The sequence below is a fragment of the Oreochromis niloticus genome, linkage group LG1 (genome assembly GCF_001858045.2).
Source record: "Oreochromis niloticus isolate F11D_XX linkage group LG1, O_niloticus_UMD_NMBU, whole genome shotgun sequence".
Lineage (NCBI taxonomy): Eukaryota > Metazoa > Chordata > Actinopteri > Cichliformes > Cichlidae > Oreochromis > Oreochromis niloticus.
The window spans coordinates 38,240,549-38,259,048 of record NC_031965.2 but is presented as its reverse complement, the minus strand read 5'-3'; the positions used below and the strand labels follow the sequence as shown (position 1 = coordinate 38,259,048).

At 45.8% G+C, this 18,500-nt stretch overlaps 1 protein-coding gene and 1 long non-coding RNA gene across 2 annotated transcripts; one reads left to right on the top strand and one right to left on the bottom strand.

Moving 5' to 3' along the window:
- The first annotated feature begins 657 nt into the window (after window positions 1–657).
- On the top strand, window positions 658–11,198 carry gpn1 (GPN-loop GTPase 1). Its single transcript, XM_003437754.5, has 13 exons — window positions 658–847; window positions 1,559–1,652; window positions 1,877–1,983; window positions 2,071–2,108; window positions 7,363–7,441; window positions 7,519–7,613; window positions 8,076–8,121; window positions 8,214–8,360; window positions 8,585–8,667; window positions 10,328–10,367; window positions 10,444–10,534; window positions 10,617–10,724; window positions 10,835–11,198. Exons 1-13 carry the CDS (start codon window positions 698–700, stop codon window positions 10,939–10,941), a joined length of 1,185 nt encoding a protein of 394 aa, XP_003437802.1. The 5' UTR covers window positions 658–697; the 3' UTR covers window positions 10,942–11,198.
- LOC112847248 (uncharacterized) lies at window positions 11,019–18,370 on the bottom strand. Its single transcript, XR_003220684.1, has 2 exons — window positions 12,564–18,370; window positions 11,019–12,450 (listed from the first exon to the last, which is right to left on the bottom strand). It is a non-coding gene; the product is annotated as an uncharacterized LOC112847248 (long non-coding RNA).
- Window positions 18,371–18,500: the final 130 nt, after the last annotated feature.

Sequence of the window (18,500 nt, the reverse complement as noted above, 5' to 3'; positions counted from 1 at the left end):
AATCTACACATTTAAAATCTGTTTTTATGCAAATGTTTATTACATTGAAGTTTTATCCACTGATGGAGGAGACACGACAGAGGTCTTATTGTGAAAATCATCCACCACACTTCTAGCAATTTTCATTTGACGAAGAATTGACTTCTTTTAGAGTTTTATTCAAGGAAAGTAAAATTTCAGAATATTTCTAGACTATAATGAGAAAAATAAGTATTTATTGGTTTGTAATTTTTTTTAAGGGACTGCTAGTGATACATGTGAAAATTCCAGTTAGGTATATTAAAATTAATTACTTAAAATATTTGCAAAACATAAAACTAGTAAAGTCAATATTCTTTTAAAATACGGAAATATATATAATATAGAAATGATTAGTTATTTATATACTGCGTTACTAATAAATTATAAACTACTAAAATGTACTAAAAGTAATGTTTCTAATCCACAAAACATAAGAAAAAAATACCTATTTTTTAAGACCCGTGAACAGCATAAATATTTTACTCTCTGCAGTCATGTGTTTTTTATTTATATTAATGTATCTGTAAAATATTCTAATAAAGTTTCCTTGTGTTTTCATCATGGTTTATTAAACACACTGCTGCCCTCTGGCTTTCGTTTTGAACACCGCGTTTCCATTTTACGACAGCGGCTGCGTGTGGACGGCAGCCGGTTACTATAATATCTCTCCAGCATCATGGCAGCGGCGGCGGAGTGTCCCGGCACTGATGCGGCTTTCCCGGAGACGGCAGGTGGCAGCGGGGTCCCGGGAGCTGCTGTCGGGGACAAACCCGTGTGTCTCATCGTGCTCGGCATGGCGGGCTCCGGGAAAACCACCTTCGTCCAGGTGAGTCCCGGTCCCTTAGCGGCTAACGCAGTTAGCAGCATGAGTTAGCTTCTTCAGAGAGACCGGAAGGTAAATAAACGAGCAGCGACAGGTACAGGTTTGTGAGCAGGTTTACATCAGAGGAGGAGGAAGAGCTTTTTTTTTTATTATTTAATTCCAGCTAAAACTCAAGTACCAACCAGCTTTCTGTGGCACACCGAGGACCACACGAAGCCCCCAAACTGCGCACAAACCCATTGGCATCAAATAAAATCAGTTTGATTTCAGTCAGGTAGGAGAGGCAGCAGAAGGTTAGTTATCCTGCAACATGAAACAGCCTTTAATAAAATAACTTAGAGAAAGCATAAAAGCTCAATAGAATATAAGTAAGGTCAGCATGGAATGGATTACATAGTATTAGCACATTTAAATAGAAAACAATAGAATATAGAGTAGAGTCAAACTTTACTAAATTGTATTTAGCCCAATAAATGTTAAAATAGCTTACTAAAGTCACTAAATTAAACCAATGACACCCTGTGACTGATGTTTGCTTCTCCTTCAGTCTGAGCTCAGAGATGAAGATTTTCTAAGCGGCTGATGTTAACATCTTCAGCTTCCCTCCTCTTCCTCAGAACATTTCCTCCGTATAAACAGTGTTTCCTGTTTGTCTGCCTGTTATGAAGTGAGCCGCAGTCACGAGTAATCTGAGTACTTTTCTGTTTCCTGCAGAGGCTGACGGCTCACCTGCATTCCCTCAAAGCTCCTCCATATGTCATCAACCTGGACCCCGCCGTCCACGAGGTCCCTTTCCCTGCAAACATTGGTAGGATCCATCTGTTTGTTGGATGCTACTTATTTAAACAAGAACTTAAAACTCAATGTGGGATGCTGGATTTGCAGAAGTGCGTTTAATCTTTGCATTACACATCACAGCGAAAGCAAATAACCTTCACGTGTTTTTGTGATTCAAACACAGCCGGAAAGACTTTTAGCTCCACGTCATCTTCAGCGTCTGTTAGTTTTCTCTGTCTGTCCTCTTGCTTTCAGACATCAGGGACACGGTGAACTACAAGGAGGTGATGAAGCAGTACGGCCTCGGACCCAACGGTGGCATCGTGACGTCACTCAACCTGTTCGCCACCCGTTTTGATCAGGTGACTCACAAATCTCAACATCTCGCGGTACGAATGTCCATACCAGACAAACCATTCGGATCCTGACTTTGTGTTTGTTTTCTTCAGGTGATGCAGTTCATCGAGAAGAAGCGACAGAATCACCGGTCAGTATGTAGCTGCTTATTTGCAGCTAAATGCAGTTAATGTTTTAAGGACTGTGAGGGACCCCAGCGGCTTCCTGTGTGTGGTTGTGATGCACAACACTCCAAAATATTAAAGGAACACCTTAAAACACAGCAGATCTCCATCCATCCATCCATCTTCATCCGCAGATCTCAATGAGGGTAATAGGTTAGGAATAATGGAAATTGAAATGATCCGCCTGCACTGGGCTAAAGTCAAACACACCCCAAAAATCAAAGTAAAAAAATCGATGCAGGCCCGTTTTGTTCAGATTTCATTGCAGGAGTTCAGAAATGATTCTCGGGAGTTTGAATCCCCCCCACGTGTTTATATGAATGCCTGACGGCGCCGGGGTGATGTCCTAAGATAAGATAAGATAACCTTTATTAGTCCCACACGTGGGAAATTTGTTTTGTCACAGCAGGAAGTGGACAGTGCAAAAGTTACGAAGCAAAAATTAGAATACAATAAGAATAAATACTGTACACAACTGTACATAATAGAATAAAATAAAATACTGTATACAGTAGAATAAGATAAAATAGAATAAAATATACAATAAGATAAAAATAGAATACAAATGCTATATACAACTGAGTAAAAATACAACGATGCCAGAAAAGATTATTGCACTTAGTGTTATTGCACATGTGTGGATGTGTGTGTTTGATCAGTTGAAGTCTTTGTTGTGGAGTCTGACAGCAGTGGGGAGGAAAGACCTGCGAAATCTCTCCATCCCACACCGTGGGTGCCGCAGCCACTGAAGGAGCTGCTCAGTGCTGTCACAGTCTCCTGCATGGGGTGGGAGATGTTGTCCAACAGGGATGACAGCTTAGCCACCATTCTCCTGTCACTCACCACCTCCACTGGGTCCAGAGGGCATCCTAGAACAGAGCTGGCCCTGCGGATCAGCCTGTTCAGTCTCTTCCTGTCCCCAGCAGAGATGCTGCCGCCCCAGCAGACCACACCATAGAAGATGGCTGAGGCCACCACAGAGTCATAGAAGGTCTTCAGGAGTGGGCCCTCCACTCCAAACGACCTGAGTCTCCGCAGCAGGTACAGCCTGCTCTGCCCTTTCCTGTAGAGGGCGTCTGAGTTATGAGTCCAGTCCAGTTTGTTGTTCAGATGAACACCAAGGTACCTGTAGCTGTCCACAGCCTCGATGTCCATACCTTGGATGTTCAGTGGTTGCAGTGGAGGATGTTTGTGCCTGCGGAAGTCTACCACCAGCTCCTTGGTTTTACTGGCATTGATCTGGAGGTAGTTCTGCTGGCACCAGTCCACAAAGTCCTGAGTCAGTCCTCTGTACTCCTTGTCGTCCCCATCAGTGATGAGGCCGACTATTGCAGAGTCATCAGAGAACTTCTGCAGGAAGCACTGGGTGGAGTTGTGGGAGAAGTCTGCAGTGTAGATGGTGAAGAGGAACGGAGCCAGAACCGTTCCCTGTGGGGCCCCCGTACTGCAGACGACCCTGTCCGACACACAGCCCTGAGTCCTCACATACTGTGGTCGGTCGGTGAGGTAGTCCAGAATCCAGGTAGTGAGGTGATGGTCCACTCCAGAGTTCTCCAGCTTGTCCTTCAGAACCGAGGGAAGAATAGTGTTAAAGGCACTGGAGAAATCAAAGAACATGATTCTCACAGTGCTCCCAGCGGTCTCCAGGTGAGCGAGGGAACGATGTAGGAGGTGGATGATGGCATCATCCGCTCCAATGCCAGGCTGGTAGGCAAACTGAAGTGGGTCCAGTGATGAGCTCACAAGGCGCCGAAGCTGAGCCAGGACCAACCGCTCCAGGGTCTTCATCAGGTGGGATGTCAGAGCCACCGGCCTGTAGCTGTTGAGGTCCTTGGGCCGTGAAGTCTTTGGCACTGGTACAACACAGGAGGTTTTCCAGAGCTGTGGGACTCGTCCCAGCCTCAGGCTCAGGTTGAAGAGGTGCTCCATCACCCCACGCAGTTGGTCCGCGCAGGACCTGACGACCCTCGAGCTGATGCCATCTGGACCCGCTGCCTACTTGGCTTTAATCCTCCTCAGTTCCCTCCTAACCTGGGTGGTTGAGAGAGACAGGCTGGAGCCTTGTGTTGAATGTGTATTGGATGCTGTTGTTGGGGGTGGGGAGGGGTGAGCAGGGTGAATAGAGGAGGTGTGAAGTGTCTGAGGTGTCAGAGGTGGAACAGCAGCAGTGGGGGTGGGTGAGTCTGCAGCCGATGTTGGAGACTGCCTCATGGCTGAATCAAATCTGTTGAAGAAATGATTCAGTTCATTTGCCCACCTCACATCCCTCCCAGGCAGAGAGTTCTGATGTTTGTGGCCTGAGATGGTTCTGAGGCCTCTCCAGACTTCACCAACGTTATTTTGCTGAAGCTGGTTCTCCATCTTCTGCCTGTGGCTGTCCTTCCCATTCCTTATCAGTCCCCTCAGCTCTCTCTGCACCCTTTTCAACTCCTCTTTATCTTTGGATTTGAAGGCCCTCCTCTTCTGCTTGAGGACAGCTTTAATTTCTGGGGTAATCCAGGGTTTGTTGTTGGAGAAACACCGTACAGTCCTGGTAGGTACGGTGTTATCCACACAGAAATTAATATAGTCAGTAATGCATGTAGTAAGGCTGTCGATGTCCTCTCCGTGGTCGTCACAGATCACCTCCCACACAGTCGACTCAAAACAATCCTTAAGAGCCTCCTCGCTCTCCTCCGACCATCTCTGCACTGTGCGGGTGGCTGGTGGCTCCCTGCGCACTAAGGGCTCATACACAGGGACAAGGTGCACAGGGTTATGATCAGATCTGCCCAGGGGAGGGAGAGGTGATGAACTGTATGTCTCTTCAGCATTGGCATACAGTAAGTCCAGTGTTTTATTGTCTCTGGTTGGGCAGGTCACATACTGGGTGAAGGTGGGCAGTGTGGAGTCCAGTGAGGCATGATTGAAGTCCCCTGATATTATGAGAAGGGCTCTCGGAGATTGTGTTTGCAGTCTGCTGACCACAGAGTGGAGAGAGTCACAGGCTGCATCCGCGTTGGCTGAGGGGCAGGTAGTACGGACCCATGCTAACGGCTAACAGCTCAATGTCTCTGCTGCAGAGTTGTTCTTTCACAGTGATGTGCCCGGGGTTACACCATCTGTCATTCACAAACACTGCCAGTCCCCCTCCTTTCCTCTTACCGCTGTCTCTCGTCCTGTCCGCTCGCAGCAGCTGGAATCCCGGTAGTGTCATGCTCGTGTCCGGAGTTAGCGGTGTTAGCCACGACTCCGTTAGCATCATGATGCTACATTGCCGGTACTCCCTCTGTGACCAGGTTAGCGACGTGAGCTCATCCATCTTATTGGGCAAAGATCTTACGTTTCCAATGATTACAGAAGGAAGAGATGGTCGATAACGTCTCCTTCTCGGGCGACGGCGCTCCTTCCCAGCACGACACCCCCGTCTTTTCTTCCTCAGCTCGCTGGGAATGTCAAGTCTGTCCGCCAGCAGAACAGCTGATCCTTACTGTAAACAAAGGATCCCTGCTCTGGGTCCCCAGACACGGGTGAAAAAAGTAGAAAAAATCTAAGAAAAACGACCAGAACTAGCACAAAACGGTAGAACATGGTTGCAGAGACTAATTACTAATACGTTAGTTATAAAAATTACGAGAAGAAAAAAAGAAAAGAAAGAAAGAAACTCAGAATAAGCAGAGCTGCTGTAACAGGCTGCCGCACACGGGGGGCGCCGGAAGTAGAAGCATTCCTGATGAGAAACGTAACATCACAGAGGAGTTCTAGTGATTTATGTCGGGCGTTGCAGGGCAGTTCATGGATCAGTTCCTTTATCCTCCAGGGACTGCCTGCATACTCTCGAGATAAGAAGCTGCACCAGCATAGACTCCGACAACGACCCTCGTGCAGTCTGTGTCTGATTGGTTGGCCACAGACATTTGCAGCAGTGTCTCAGTGGAGGTCTCTTTGTAGTTCTGGTCGTGCTCATCCTGTTCCTCCTGTTACTAGGAGTGCTGCCCTCCTAGAGTAACAGCCTGTCTCCTGGAATCTCCTCCATGCTCTTGAGACTTTGCTGGGAGACACGGCAAACCTTCAATAGCAGTTATGGATGTGCCATCCTCCAGGAGTTAGACTATCTGTGTAAAATGTGTAAGACAAAATTTTTAGGAGTAATTATTGATGCTAAACTTTGTTGGAAGCCCCACATAGAACATGTGAAATGGAAATTATCCAAGTCTATTTCTATTCTTTATAAAACAAGAGATTCTTTGAATAAGAACTGCCTTTATTTATTGTATATTTCCCTTTGTTTGCCTTATATGACCTATTGTGCGGAAATGTGGGGGAACACATACAAAACATATTTGGACTCGATTTTTAAATTGCAAAAAAGAGCTATTAGAATAATAAATAAAGTTGGATATAGGGAGTCCGTTTTTTTTGTAGGATCATCTATGTTAAAATTCATGGACATTATATATTCTAAAAATTTAGAAATGATATATCGAGTGATGAAAAAGAATTTTCAAATTTGTATTTTAAGTATGTTTCAACTAAGAGATGGAAAATGTGATTTGAGGGGGGCTTATGTGTTTGGCTCTCACTTTAGGTATTTCAATGTTAAATATAGATGTGTGTCAGTTTTGGGAGTGAAATTATGGAATGGACTTAATGATGAACTGAAGATGTGTTTTTCTTTGTCATTTTTCAGGAAGAATTTAAAAATTTGTATCGTACAAGGTTATCGAAATTTGGTTTGATGAATAACTTTGTGTTGATTTAATTTCTTGATTTATCATTGAGTTCTTTTCAAGCTGTTATATAACTTATTTATCAGTGCTGTTTATTTTCTTGGTTAAGGATTTGATTATTCCTATGGGGTAAAGGATAGGATAATTATGAGCCACAAGGCTTCAGCCTATTCCTTTTTCGGTTACTGTATGATTGAGTACTTTTATGTAAAATGATAATCTGTGTTGTTGTTGTTGACTGAAATAAATTTCACTTCATAAATATGTGCAGGTCTGGCCTGATGCTGACCAAAGCCAAATGCAAAAATCCTGAAAAACAGCAAAAGGGGAAAAATGTCCACCAGTAAAACCACTCCTGTTCAGGGTTGTCTCTTGTTATTCCACCTGTTCGTCATTTCATTCACAGCGAAGCAGCTGATCCTGATTAAAGTGTTCCTTTAATGTTTTTGAGCAGCGTATAAACATCATACTGAACAACAGCATGAATGAGCAGGTGTCTCTCTGGTTCCAGGTACGTCCTGATTGACACTCCAGGTCAGATCGAAGTCTTCACCTGGTCGGCGTCTGGAACCATCATCACCGAAGCTCTGGTGGGTCTGCTCATCTGCTTTTATGTGTAAGTTATGAATAAAGACGAGTCGTTTACAGCGTCTGCGTGCGTTTGTAGGCGTCATCCTTCCCCTGCGTGGTGATCTACGTCATGGACACGTCCCGCAGCGTCAACCCCGTCACCTTCATGTCCAACATGTTGTACGCCTGCAGGTACCGAACACCAACCACATCAGATTCATTTTAATGTTTTCTGTGAGACGTGATGACTCTGAGGTCTGATTCACAGCAGCTGCTCCTCCCGTTAGTCTCTCACCTTGGAGTCGAACTCCAGCTCCACTTTCTTTGACTGCCGCTGGTCACCATAGTTCTGGTAGCAGCAAATGGGCGTGCCCCCCCCCCCCCCCCCCCCCCCCCCCTTCTGCAGTCCAAGTCGGTGGAGCTGGAGTCCAGCTGCAGGCTGCAGAGACGTTTAAATGATGCCCGGGATACTTCAGAAGCCCCCGATCATCCTGCTGTTTGGGATACACAACAGCAGCTAGACTTTCAAAATAAGAGCCAGGGGATTGTGGAAGCCTTGTTCTTACCTGAAATAGGTCACCAAATATACCTGAGCATCCCATCAGGACAGTCAGCAGAGTTTTCTTTTAAGTCCTCTGATTCTTTGTGTTTCAGTATCCTCTACAAGACAAAGCTGCCCTTCATCGTGGTCATGAACAAGGTGAGGACGCTTGGCGTGCTGCCGGCTCGTTGCTGGACTCTGTGTGTCTGTCGTTTGATGATGGGGTTTCCTCTCGTGGTTTTCTTTTTCAGACCGACATCATTGACCACAGCTTTGCGGTGGAGTGGATGCAGGACTTTGAGGCTTTCCAGGACGCTTTGAACCAGGAAACCTCGTACGTGAGCAACCTGACGCGCTCCATGAGCCTCGTGCTGGACGAGTTCTACACCAACCTGAGGGTGAGAGGGACCGCCGAAAAACCGGACCCTTAGCAAATCCTTAAACCCCAAAGTTTTAACTTTGTGTGACGCACACAGGAAGAGGCTATGCTGACTGTTTACCTGCTTACAGGGTTTTAAATAGACTGTATGTAAAAGATGGATGTAGCCACACTACCTCACACACTGATGGGTCAGAGCAAGTTAGACAAAAGGATAAAGCGATAAAGTCTCTGCACCTGCAGGTGGTGGGCGTGTCTGCGGTGACAGGAAGTGGATTAGACGAGCTGTTTGTGCAGGTGGAGGACGCGGCCAAGGAGTACGAGAGGTGAGTTAGACACGCTGGCGATAAGATGTATGATCATTAACGTGAGGAGTTCCCAGTGAGCTGATCTGACTCTGTACAGCCGTTTTAAAACATTCAGGCACTTTTTGACCAGAGGGGAAAAAAAACATGAGGTTATCTTTGTTTGCTTAAAGCGTCAGAATAAAAACTCAAACCTGACATGATTTAATTAGTTAAACAACAACAGCACTGCTAACTTTTCTAAATATGAACATGTGTAAAATCTTTGGGTTTTTTTTAGCATTTTAGCCACATGTGACCATTTTTGTGAAGTTCTCCAACAATAGCAAACTTGATTAGGAAACTGGCAGCTACCAGCTACACCTGTGTCACGAGGCCACACCCCTCATATTGGAAACTTTAAGCTTTAATACAGTTTTAATAGGTGAGTTATAAAAACATTTGAGCTTTGATCCTCATAAAGCTGAGAGGTTTTTAATTGTAATTTTATTTTATTTTTTACCTGAAGTGTTGTTTTGAAGTTATATGACTCTAATAGATAAACAATAGTAAAGAGATTAAACATCCTTTGTTGTTCACGTCTGGCTGAGGGTGTCTGCAATATGAGGATGCTGTGTGTGGTGTCAGCCACTAGAGGGCACCAAATAACCATAAATAAGCCCAGAAAGTTGATTCTGGGAAACATAGTTTTTACAAGGCCTTTAAAAAAACTGCAGCAAACCTTTGAAAGTCATGTGTGACTTTATGCCTTTCTGTACAGTTTCTGGGAGGCTTTAAATTTAAATCACACTTTTGTATGAATTAGTTTATTTCAATGCTGTTTTTTTGTACGTTGTGCACAAAAATATTTAGTTTTGTTTTTCCTGCAGTTTATGAAAATTAGTGTATCTCAAAAATGAAACTATGAAGACACTCATAATAAATTCCCTGTAGTGGAAAGTATGTTGTGCAGCTTTTTGCATTTACAGTTTTGAGGGATAAACCTAGAAATATGTGTAAAACCGGGGTGTCAAACTCCAGGCCTCGAGGGCCGGTGTCCTGCAGGTTTTAGATGTCACACCCTGGATCAGCACTCCTGAATCTAATGATTTGTCCATTACTAGGCCTCTGGACATGTTGAAGAGGTCATTTAGCCATTTGAATCAACTGCAAGGGAAAAGAACAAAAGATTTTCAATTTTTTTGTAGTTTATTGCACTTTTTTGAAATTTATGTAGTTACTATGGGCTTAATACATACATAATATTAAGATTTGGGATATAAAGGTTGTATTGGTGTATAGCAAATTGAAATGCTCCCAACAGTGACTCTACAGCGGGTAGAAATATAAAGATAAGCTGTAGCGGACTTGGTTCTGTGGTGGGCTTTAAAGGGTTAATCAGTGATTTCCTTACCTGGATGATTGAGCGCGCATCACGAAACCATAAAGAATGACTTTGAATGAATGACCACAGGACTCTTAGTCTTCTGCAGTATCCATATAACCACATGAGCAGTATACAGTCTGTAAAACATGACTGATGTGGTGGTTAGCAACAGTAACAGTTATTTTATTTAACTAAAAACTAGACTTTTGAATCGTGGACCTCGACGCTGAGCGTTGGGTTCTATTTTTATTTTATTTTTTTCATGGAGGAAACGAATTGTTGTGACGAACTAAAGTCTTCCTCCTGCTTCCTCAGGGACTACCGACCCGAGTACGAACGACTCCGCAAACAGCTGGTGAGTGCTTTGTTTTGTTTCTCCCTGTTGCTCCGCCCTCACGTCTTCCTGTCTAAACCGACTTCCTGTCCTGCAGACCGATGCTCAGAGCAAGAAGCAGCAGGAGCAGCTGGAGCGGCTCCGGAAGGACCTGGGAGCCGTCGACATGACGAACACGCCGTCCACAGGTAGAGCCGGCGCCGTGAAGCTAAACAGTTATTATGCTACGTTTTTGTAGTTCTAACTGACCGATTGACTTCCTGCCTGCAGACGAAGCTGACATCGCCGGGCCCAGTGACCTCATTATGACACGCGGTAATCCCGACGAGGAGGACGAGGAGGCGGTGGACAGCGACACGGATGACATCGACCATGCCAGTGAGGAAATGAGTCTTGCTCGTCGATTGGCGTGAATTAAACTTCCTGATTTTCTTATAAGCCTGAAACTATTTTATAAACATTCGGACGTATGATGTTTGATTTTTCAGTGACGCAGGAGAGCAAGGAGACCGAAGCCTTCGGAAACTTCCTGAAGGAGAGGATGGAAGTGGTTCAGGTCCGAAACAGGAAGTGTATGATACCCGAGGATCCCTGACCTCAGAGGTTTCCCTCTGCAGGACACAGACTATTACCTGGAGCGGATCTTCCACCGCTGACGCACCTCGTCACAGGTTCAGACACGACAAGGCGAGGGCTGAACTTCCTGTATGATCAGGTGACCTGATTGGCTGCTCCTTCCAAAAAGAGAGAGAGAACTATATTTTTATATCTTCTGTTCCATTACTGTTGGTTTTGTTTGTGAAAGTACTGAAAGGATTTATGGCATGTAAAATAAAATGAGCTCTGACATCAGGACTGGTTTTAAGCCTTTGACTCGACCTTGTGATTCCAGAAGCTCCGTCTTTATTCAGACGTCAGGAAACAAACTCCACGTTTACGGAACAATAACAGGTCTCTGAGTGCTGATTGATCGATAATGATGAAAACCAGGCGAAGTCTGCCGTGTTTCTCTCAGACACTTTCTGTAAGTCTTAACAAAGTCGGCTACAAAGCATCCAGGTTCTTCGAAATGTTCTCAGAGAACATGGACGATGTTCTTGTGATGGTCACAAATGTCCAGAGAAATAACGGAGAACGTCTCTCTGCCCTTCCTGAGACGGGCACCATCAAGGGAGGATGTCCTGTCCTAAACCCACCAATCGGCACGCATTAGCAGCATGCTAGTGTTTCGTGGGCAAAATGAGCTTCACTGTGAGAAACTAAAGGACAGACGAGTCAAACTAAAGTACGATGTCGGCTGTTTGTCTTTAGAAAATAAATGATGGGATGACATGTGGCTGCAGGATGCTGTGGTAGCCATGCTGGTTCAGTGTGCCTTCAGTTTTGAATAAATCCCCAACAGTGTCACCAGCAAAGCCCCCCCACCCCCACCCCACACCATCACACCACCTCCATACTTCACAGTGAGAAACATACATGTAGAGACCATCGTTCACCTATTCTGGGTCACACAAAGACACGGCGGGTGGAACCAAAGGTCTCAAATTTAGACTCACAGATGTGCACTGGTCTAAAGTCCACTCCTTGTGTTTCTTGGCCCAAACAAATCTCTTCTGCTTGTTGCTTTTCCTTAGTCCTGACCGTAAAGGCCTGATTTACACAGTCTCCTCTGAACAGCTGATGTAGAGATGTGTCTGGCATTGAACTGGTCTCTGATCTGAGCTGCTGTTACCTTGCCATTTCTGAGGCTGGTGACTCGGATGAATGCAGACTCAGCAGCGGTGACTCTTGGTCTTCATTTCCTCATGTGGGCCAGTTTCCTCGTAGAGCTTGATGGTTTTTGGGGCTGCACTTGGGGACACATTCAGAGTTTTAGCAGTTTTCAGGACTGACTGACCTTCAGTTCTTAAAGTGATGATTCCGATGAGCTCTGCATCAGCTGATGGAGAATCCAAACAGCATTGAAGACTTCGCCATGATGACCCGTGGTATCGCTCCAGCTCTGAAACCCCATCATTTCCTCCGTCAGCGGGCCAGGATTCTGCTTCACATTTCATTGTGATTGTGTGAAAGTGTGTGAGGGCAAGCATGCTCGTGGAGTCGCCTGCAAAGCGAAAAGAAACGTTAGTGTCAAAGGTCAAAAGAACCTTAATCTGACGGCACGGTCGTGGTTAACGATGACATCATTCCACAGCAGGACAACATTTCAACGCTCACCGTTTTGCTTTGCATCTGGTAAACAGCTGGTAACCACCAGATGTGGATTTCAGCCGTGGATTCTTCTGCTTTTTACTTTTGTTCAGTAAGATTCAAATTCTGCTTAATTTATTAAGAGGTGCTGAAAAGTGTGCAAAGGTTTTTCCTCTGGAGGAGACGGCATGTTCCCAACAAACTGAGTTTGTAAAATAAAGGATGTGAAAGGATGAATGGAGGAAAGAAAACCTCCCACTTGACAGCAGTTCTCTGGTGTTTCTGGAGGTACTGGCTTGTGTGTTGTGTATGTGCTCGTCTTCATTCATGTCTGAGCTCTGTGAATGGATTCAGGTCGTCCGCCCGCCGACCATCTGCCACCAAGCTGCCAACACGCCGCTCGCTTCTGTCGCCTACGCGCTCGCTGAAATCCGGCAGCGTGGTCGGACTGAAGAGCATCTGACTCATCTCTCCGCTCACTTCAGCTTTCAAAAGGACAAAGCACGAAGCCGCAGAGAAGACGGCACGCCTGCACGAAACACTGACAGCTTCAAACAAGTTTGTGTTCTTTCAGCTCGGCGATGCCGTTCACTCCAACACACAGATATGAGGGGCTCGCGTTCCCGTGTGCAGAGTGTGGGCCTGAATCTGTCAGGTTTTCATGTAAACCTGGAAAGTTGAAGGATTTCAACTCATTTAAAACTTTATTGTCTAACATGGATAATCAGGTAACTGCAAGTGTTCAGAAGTATGTGGACAGATAATCAATGGGACTGAAGGGGACTCGCTGTGAGGTCACCAAGAGCTAAAATTTTAAAACTCCCCAAAAGAAAAAAATCACAAACCCTGCTGCAAGTTTCATCTTCACCGAGCTTTACCTGCCTGCAGCTAGCAAACAATACAGACTGTATATGAAAGATGGACGAGGCCTCTGTTACCCATTGGTTCTGAAGATGCAATGTTAGCCACTTGGTCAGAGTCGTGCTAGTTTTTGAGGGCTACTGCCACCAGGTGGAAGTAATTTTAGTCTTTCACCCCGTGTGCTCGACATGGACGTTATTCTATTTTTATTCTATTCAAGATAAAAATAGAATGTTATATAAACCATATGTTATTTTTCTTCAATTTATTTATCAAATGTTTAAACTTGATCATTTAACTGTTTCATAAAAAAAGATTTGTACTAAAAATAAACTGCTGGAGGAACATTTGGAGAGTGGAATCTTGGCGAGCACGCACACGTTCACCAATCTGCAAAAACACTACAGCTAGACTTGAATATGTCATCGTGTGCACAATACCATCAAAATGACCTGGAGAAGTCTCTGTGTGCAGGAGCAAGGCTGCAGGCCTGTGATCTTCAGACCCTCAGACAGCAAAGCATTAAGCACAGGCGTGATTCTGTGATGGAGATCAGTCCATGCACCTCCAGGACTCGCTGCCTGTCACGACCCGTCTGATGAAAAGCTCTGTTATCAGATCGGGTCTTACGGAGCCAGAGCTGGGAAATCCAGGGCAGCAAGAAGTTCAGGGTGTCCAGAGGGGAGCGGTAGGGTTCCCGGGGTTAGGTCATGTCAGGTGAATGCTGTGTGGAAGGTGAAGGTGATTGGATGATGCAGAGGTCGATGTACTGCCACGCCCGAACCTGCTCCTGAACTACGACTGAGGTTAAGAAGAGAGGGAGGCTAGAGCGGGCCTGGCAGTGACGTCCACACCTGCAGGTTAAAGGTCAATCATGAGGAGAAGAAGCGCCGTCTTCTCTGCATGACTGAGGCAATGTGAAAAACCGATCTGAGGTCAGATGGGCCCATAGGTGAAATTCTTTTGGAAAACATGGACCCCGTCTTGACTAAAGAGGAGAGGGAAGCTCTGAGGAGCACCGTGAGATGTGTGCCATGCTGTTCCTTTATATTCAAGAGAAGGCAAACATCTCTGCGGCTGATGTCTCCGTGTGTGTCTCATCTGCAGCAGAGCCCAAAGGCAGAATCTGTGGATTTGATTTTAGTGTGAAAATTCCCCCAAACTGTGAAAAATGATCCGACAGAAAGTCACGGCGGTGAACTCAGGTGAATTTCTGGAAGTCTCGTCCCGCAGCGTTTACTCGCCTCCACTGATATTCAGCCCACGCTGCTCTCTCTCCTCAGCCTGAAGCTCGCCCCTCCCTCACTCTCCTCCTCCTCTTCCACAGTGGGCTGCGGTCACGATGCCTCGCCGACACATCGCTCCAGCTCGTTTCATTCAGGACCGAGCGAGTGTTTCGTGGCACAAAGAAATCATCGTGCCTGTCGATGAATTTAACACATTTGTTTAATCTGAATCCTCCAGCATTCCAAACTTTATTCAAAAACACAGCAGCAGGAGTCGGAGGAGACGGAGGACAGCTTAGACCCCCAACCCACACCCACACCCCACAGTCAGACAAACTTACAGTCGGTCATCAGCTGAATTTTTCGAGTTTCAATCGGTCACATGGTGATCATGTGTCAGAGTAAGTGGTGAGGATTTCTCATGCATTACAGGTTGGTGGCAGAGACTGTATATAAAAGATGGTCAGCCACTGTGATGTCACCTCCTCCCATTGTGAAGCATTTTCACCAAAATACTTTTAAACCTGATTGTAAGTGAGAAACTGAAGGATGCTGATGAGCCTGGGTTGTTCTTATTTTCTGACTGTAGTGAGGCCAAAATTAATTTCACGTTTTATTCAAGACTTGAAACCAGCGACTGAGATCATCAGCTTATTTTCTCATAGTCAGACTTGTAGCCGTGTGGATGTTTCAATTTGGCTGTGGGCATGTGTACTGGCGACCTGTGCAGGTTGTACGCCGCCCTTTGCCCAGTGAAGCCTGCAGGGCCCCGCCCCCTCCACACAGTGAACACGCCGCTGTACCACAGGCAGCTGCTCAGCAGGGAGTCAGTATCAGTACCTTTGTCCAACCCTCTAACTCTAACCTTACACAAACGTTTTCTCAACGTTACCCTGACCTCAACCTAACCTGATTATAACCCTAACCTTACTCTAATGTTACTGTAACCTTGCCCTAACCATAGTCCAACATTACTACTATTACTAACCTAATTCTAATGTTTGTGTAACACTGCAGGTTATGTCCTCACAGCATGAGTAAAAGATGCTCTAATGTGTTTGTCCAGTCTCACCTCAGCTGCATGACTCATCCACTTTACTTTCTTGCTTTCACTCAGTCACATTATGATGACATCACTCCGAATCCATTTCATTGCAATGACCTCACTGTTGGTGACATCATCTTACGGCCTCAGAGGTGATGTCACCTCTTCCAGTTATTCTGCTGCCGTTTGTCCTCAAAAGCATCCTGCAGAACTGGCCAGAGCCCCGCCTCCTCTGTTCCCATCACATCTATTCTATTCTATTGCACTGCTGCAAACAGCCTCATTTCTGTTCTGCAGCAACACCTTAGTGCTCAAATAAAAGCTCAATGTGTTATTGTTTCTGCTGAATCTATGACCTGATTTTACATCAGACACACACACACACACACACACACACACACAGAAGGTGTGGCTCTGAGCACTCTCAGCTGATTGGCTGCAGATGACATCATCAGTTGGGATGTGGAGGTCTCTCCTTCTCCTTGTTGCTGCAGCCTCTCCCTCACCGTGCCTACACACACACACACACACACACACACACACACTCTGCAGATGCATTACATCATCTGGTTCAGAGTTGGGGGCAGCTTGTGAGAACATTATGTTCTGCTGCAGTGCATCATGGGAGCTGGAGTTCAGTCCTTCAGTGGTCACTCCCAGGTCATTTTCTGTGTTTTATTGAACCACTCTTATGTGACTAAGATTAAGAGATTAGATTAGTAACCTCGCCCACGGTTTTTGGGCTCTTTAGTCTTTATTCAGACAGGACAGCGGAGCGCGTGCGGGGGAAGACACAGTAAATGCCCTCGGGAATCAAACTTGGCTTCTGTAGAGCGTTTGGGTCGCATGCTCCGCCCTGTTCGTGATGCTGGCGTCACTCTTGACTGATGCTGGGTCCGTTTTTGGAGTCTCTTTTGTGCGTTTGTCTTTGCCCATCGGGAACCCATGGATATTTTTGGGTGCTCGGGAATTCTCAGTGTGACGTTGAGAATTCCCAAGCATCCAAAATCATCCAAAAACATCTCAATACACGCACTACTGGTAAAGCAGTGGCCCCTAGTGGTGAAAGTTTAACTTGGCTTCTGCAGCGGGTAGCTGCTAAAATGACCTTTAAAAGCTGACGGTGCAGCTTACGCTCTGGTGTGTCTGCTGCTCGCCTGCTATCCACGAATATTTCCATCTGAAGCAGGTGCCTTCCTGCTGTGTCCACATGTCTGTGTGAAATATCCTCACCTGCCTCCCCCCAAACTGCACCTTGGTCAGAACTGTCTGCAGTCTAATCGATGCTGAAAGCGGTTCGAGGCGTGGATGTGCGAGCTATCTTCTCTGGACTCCATCGCTATGGGTTTGTCCCGTGAGTGGAGAGCAGCAGACTGTTTGGCTGCGAAGCTCGGTGACAGATGGAGGCGTTGAGCTCAAGCACAGATTTGTGTTTGTGCGCCGAGGATGAGTAACGCTTCTTTGTCAGCCGGTAAATTTAGCGCTGACATTTCCTCAGAAACACGCCGACCCAGCAAACTGGATCAGACCGGATCAAAGCTGAACCAGCTCACCTTACACTTCATCTCCACATGTTCTCTCGTTATTCGCCCAGCAGCACATGTATGTGGGAGGAATTTCATCCTTAGGCCTGGAGTGTGCCTTCATGCTTTTTCTGCATAGAGAATCATCATTGGTAGCTTGATGCCAAGGGTCAAAGGTCATGTGATGTTAACAAGCTGCTGAAAAGTTGTTGAAAATAAGTCCAGAGTTTGTAGTGTTTAGGCGTTTCCAGTATTTTCTGCAGCAAAACCAATATTTGTTCCCAAACTGCAGACGTGACGTCTGTCAAAGTTTGAAGGGAACGTTAGCGCTCCTGTGTCACCATCCACCTGTCCATCAGGGAGGCCACGCCCCTGATAATGCAAACTTTAAGCCACAGGTGGGAAACTCCAGGCCTTGAGGGTCGGTGTCCTGCAGGTTTTAGAGCTCACCCTGGGTCGGCACCCCTGAATTTAATGATTAGTTCGTTACCAGGCCTCTGGAGAACTGCAAGACATATTGAGGAGGTCATTTGGCCATTTAAATCAGCTGTGTTGGATCAAGGACACATCTAAAACCTGCAGGACACCGGCCCTCGAGGCCTGGAGTTCCTCCACTCTGCTTTAACCCTTAATACAGTTTAAACAGGCGAGTCATAAAAACATCCTTCCCCCCACCGCCGGGGCCTCATTGCCTCATTAGAGTTACTTCTGACTTGGTAGAGCTGTTTAAGTTACAATCAAATGACCTTTGACTTGCAGAACTCTGTAGACTTGTGGCGCATGCAGCACATGCAGCACATGCAGCACATGCAGCACATGCAGCACATGCAGCACATGCAGCTACAGATCTTATTTTAATAAACACGGTGACTGAAGGCTCACCTCTGTCCTGCTCCTGTGGACAGAGGATGTCTCTTTCACATTAAAAGCATTAATATTTTTGCTTGTTTGATGTCTTTTTTTTTTACATTTTTGTAAATCTTTAGAAGCCTCTTAGAAGAAAGCATTTTATCTTTTTAAAAACGCCTGAATCTTTTCTGTGTTGTTGTCGAGGCTCGGCCTCTCGGGCTGTGAGGTCGTGCCGCTGCTTCCATGAAGCCTTTGTTGGTGCTGCACACATGAAATCCCAGGAAAGTCGATCGCTGCTTAATTTCAGTTGATTTTTCATCTTTAAAACATTCATTTTTCTTTCAGTAAGTGACAAAGTTTGTTCTCCTGATTCTGATGAAGACCTTTAGTTACTGGTCAGGAGGATTCCTCTGAAATAAACCAACACCACCTCCTCCACCTCCTCTCCTTCTCCTCCTCT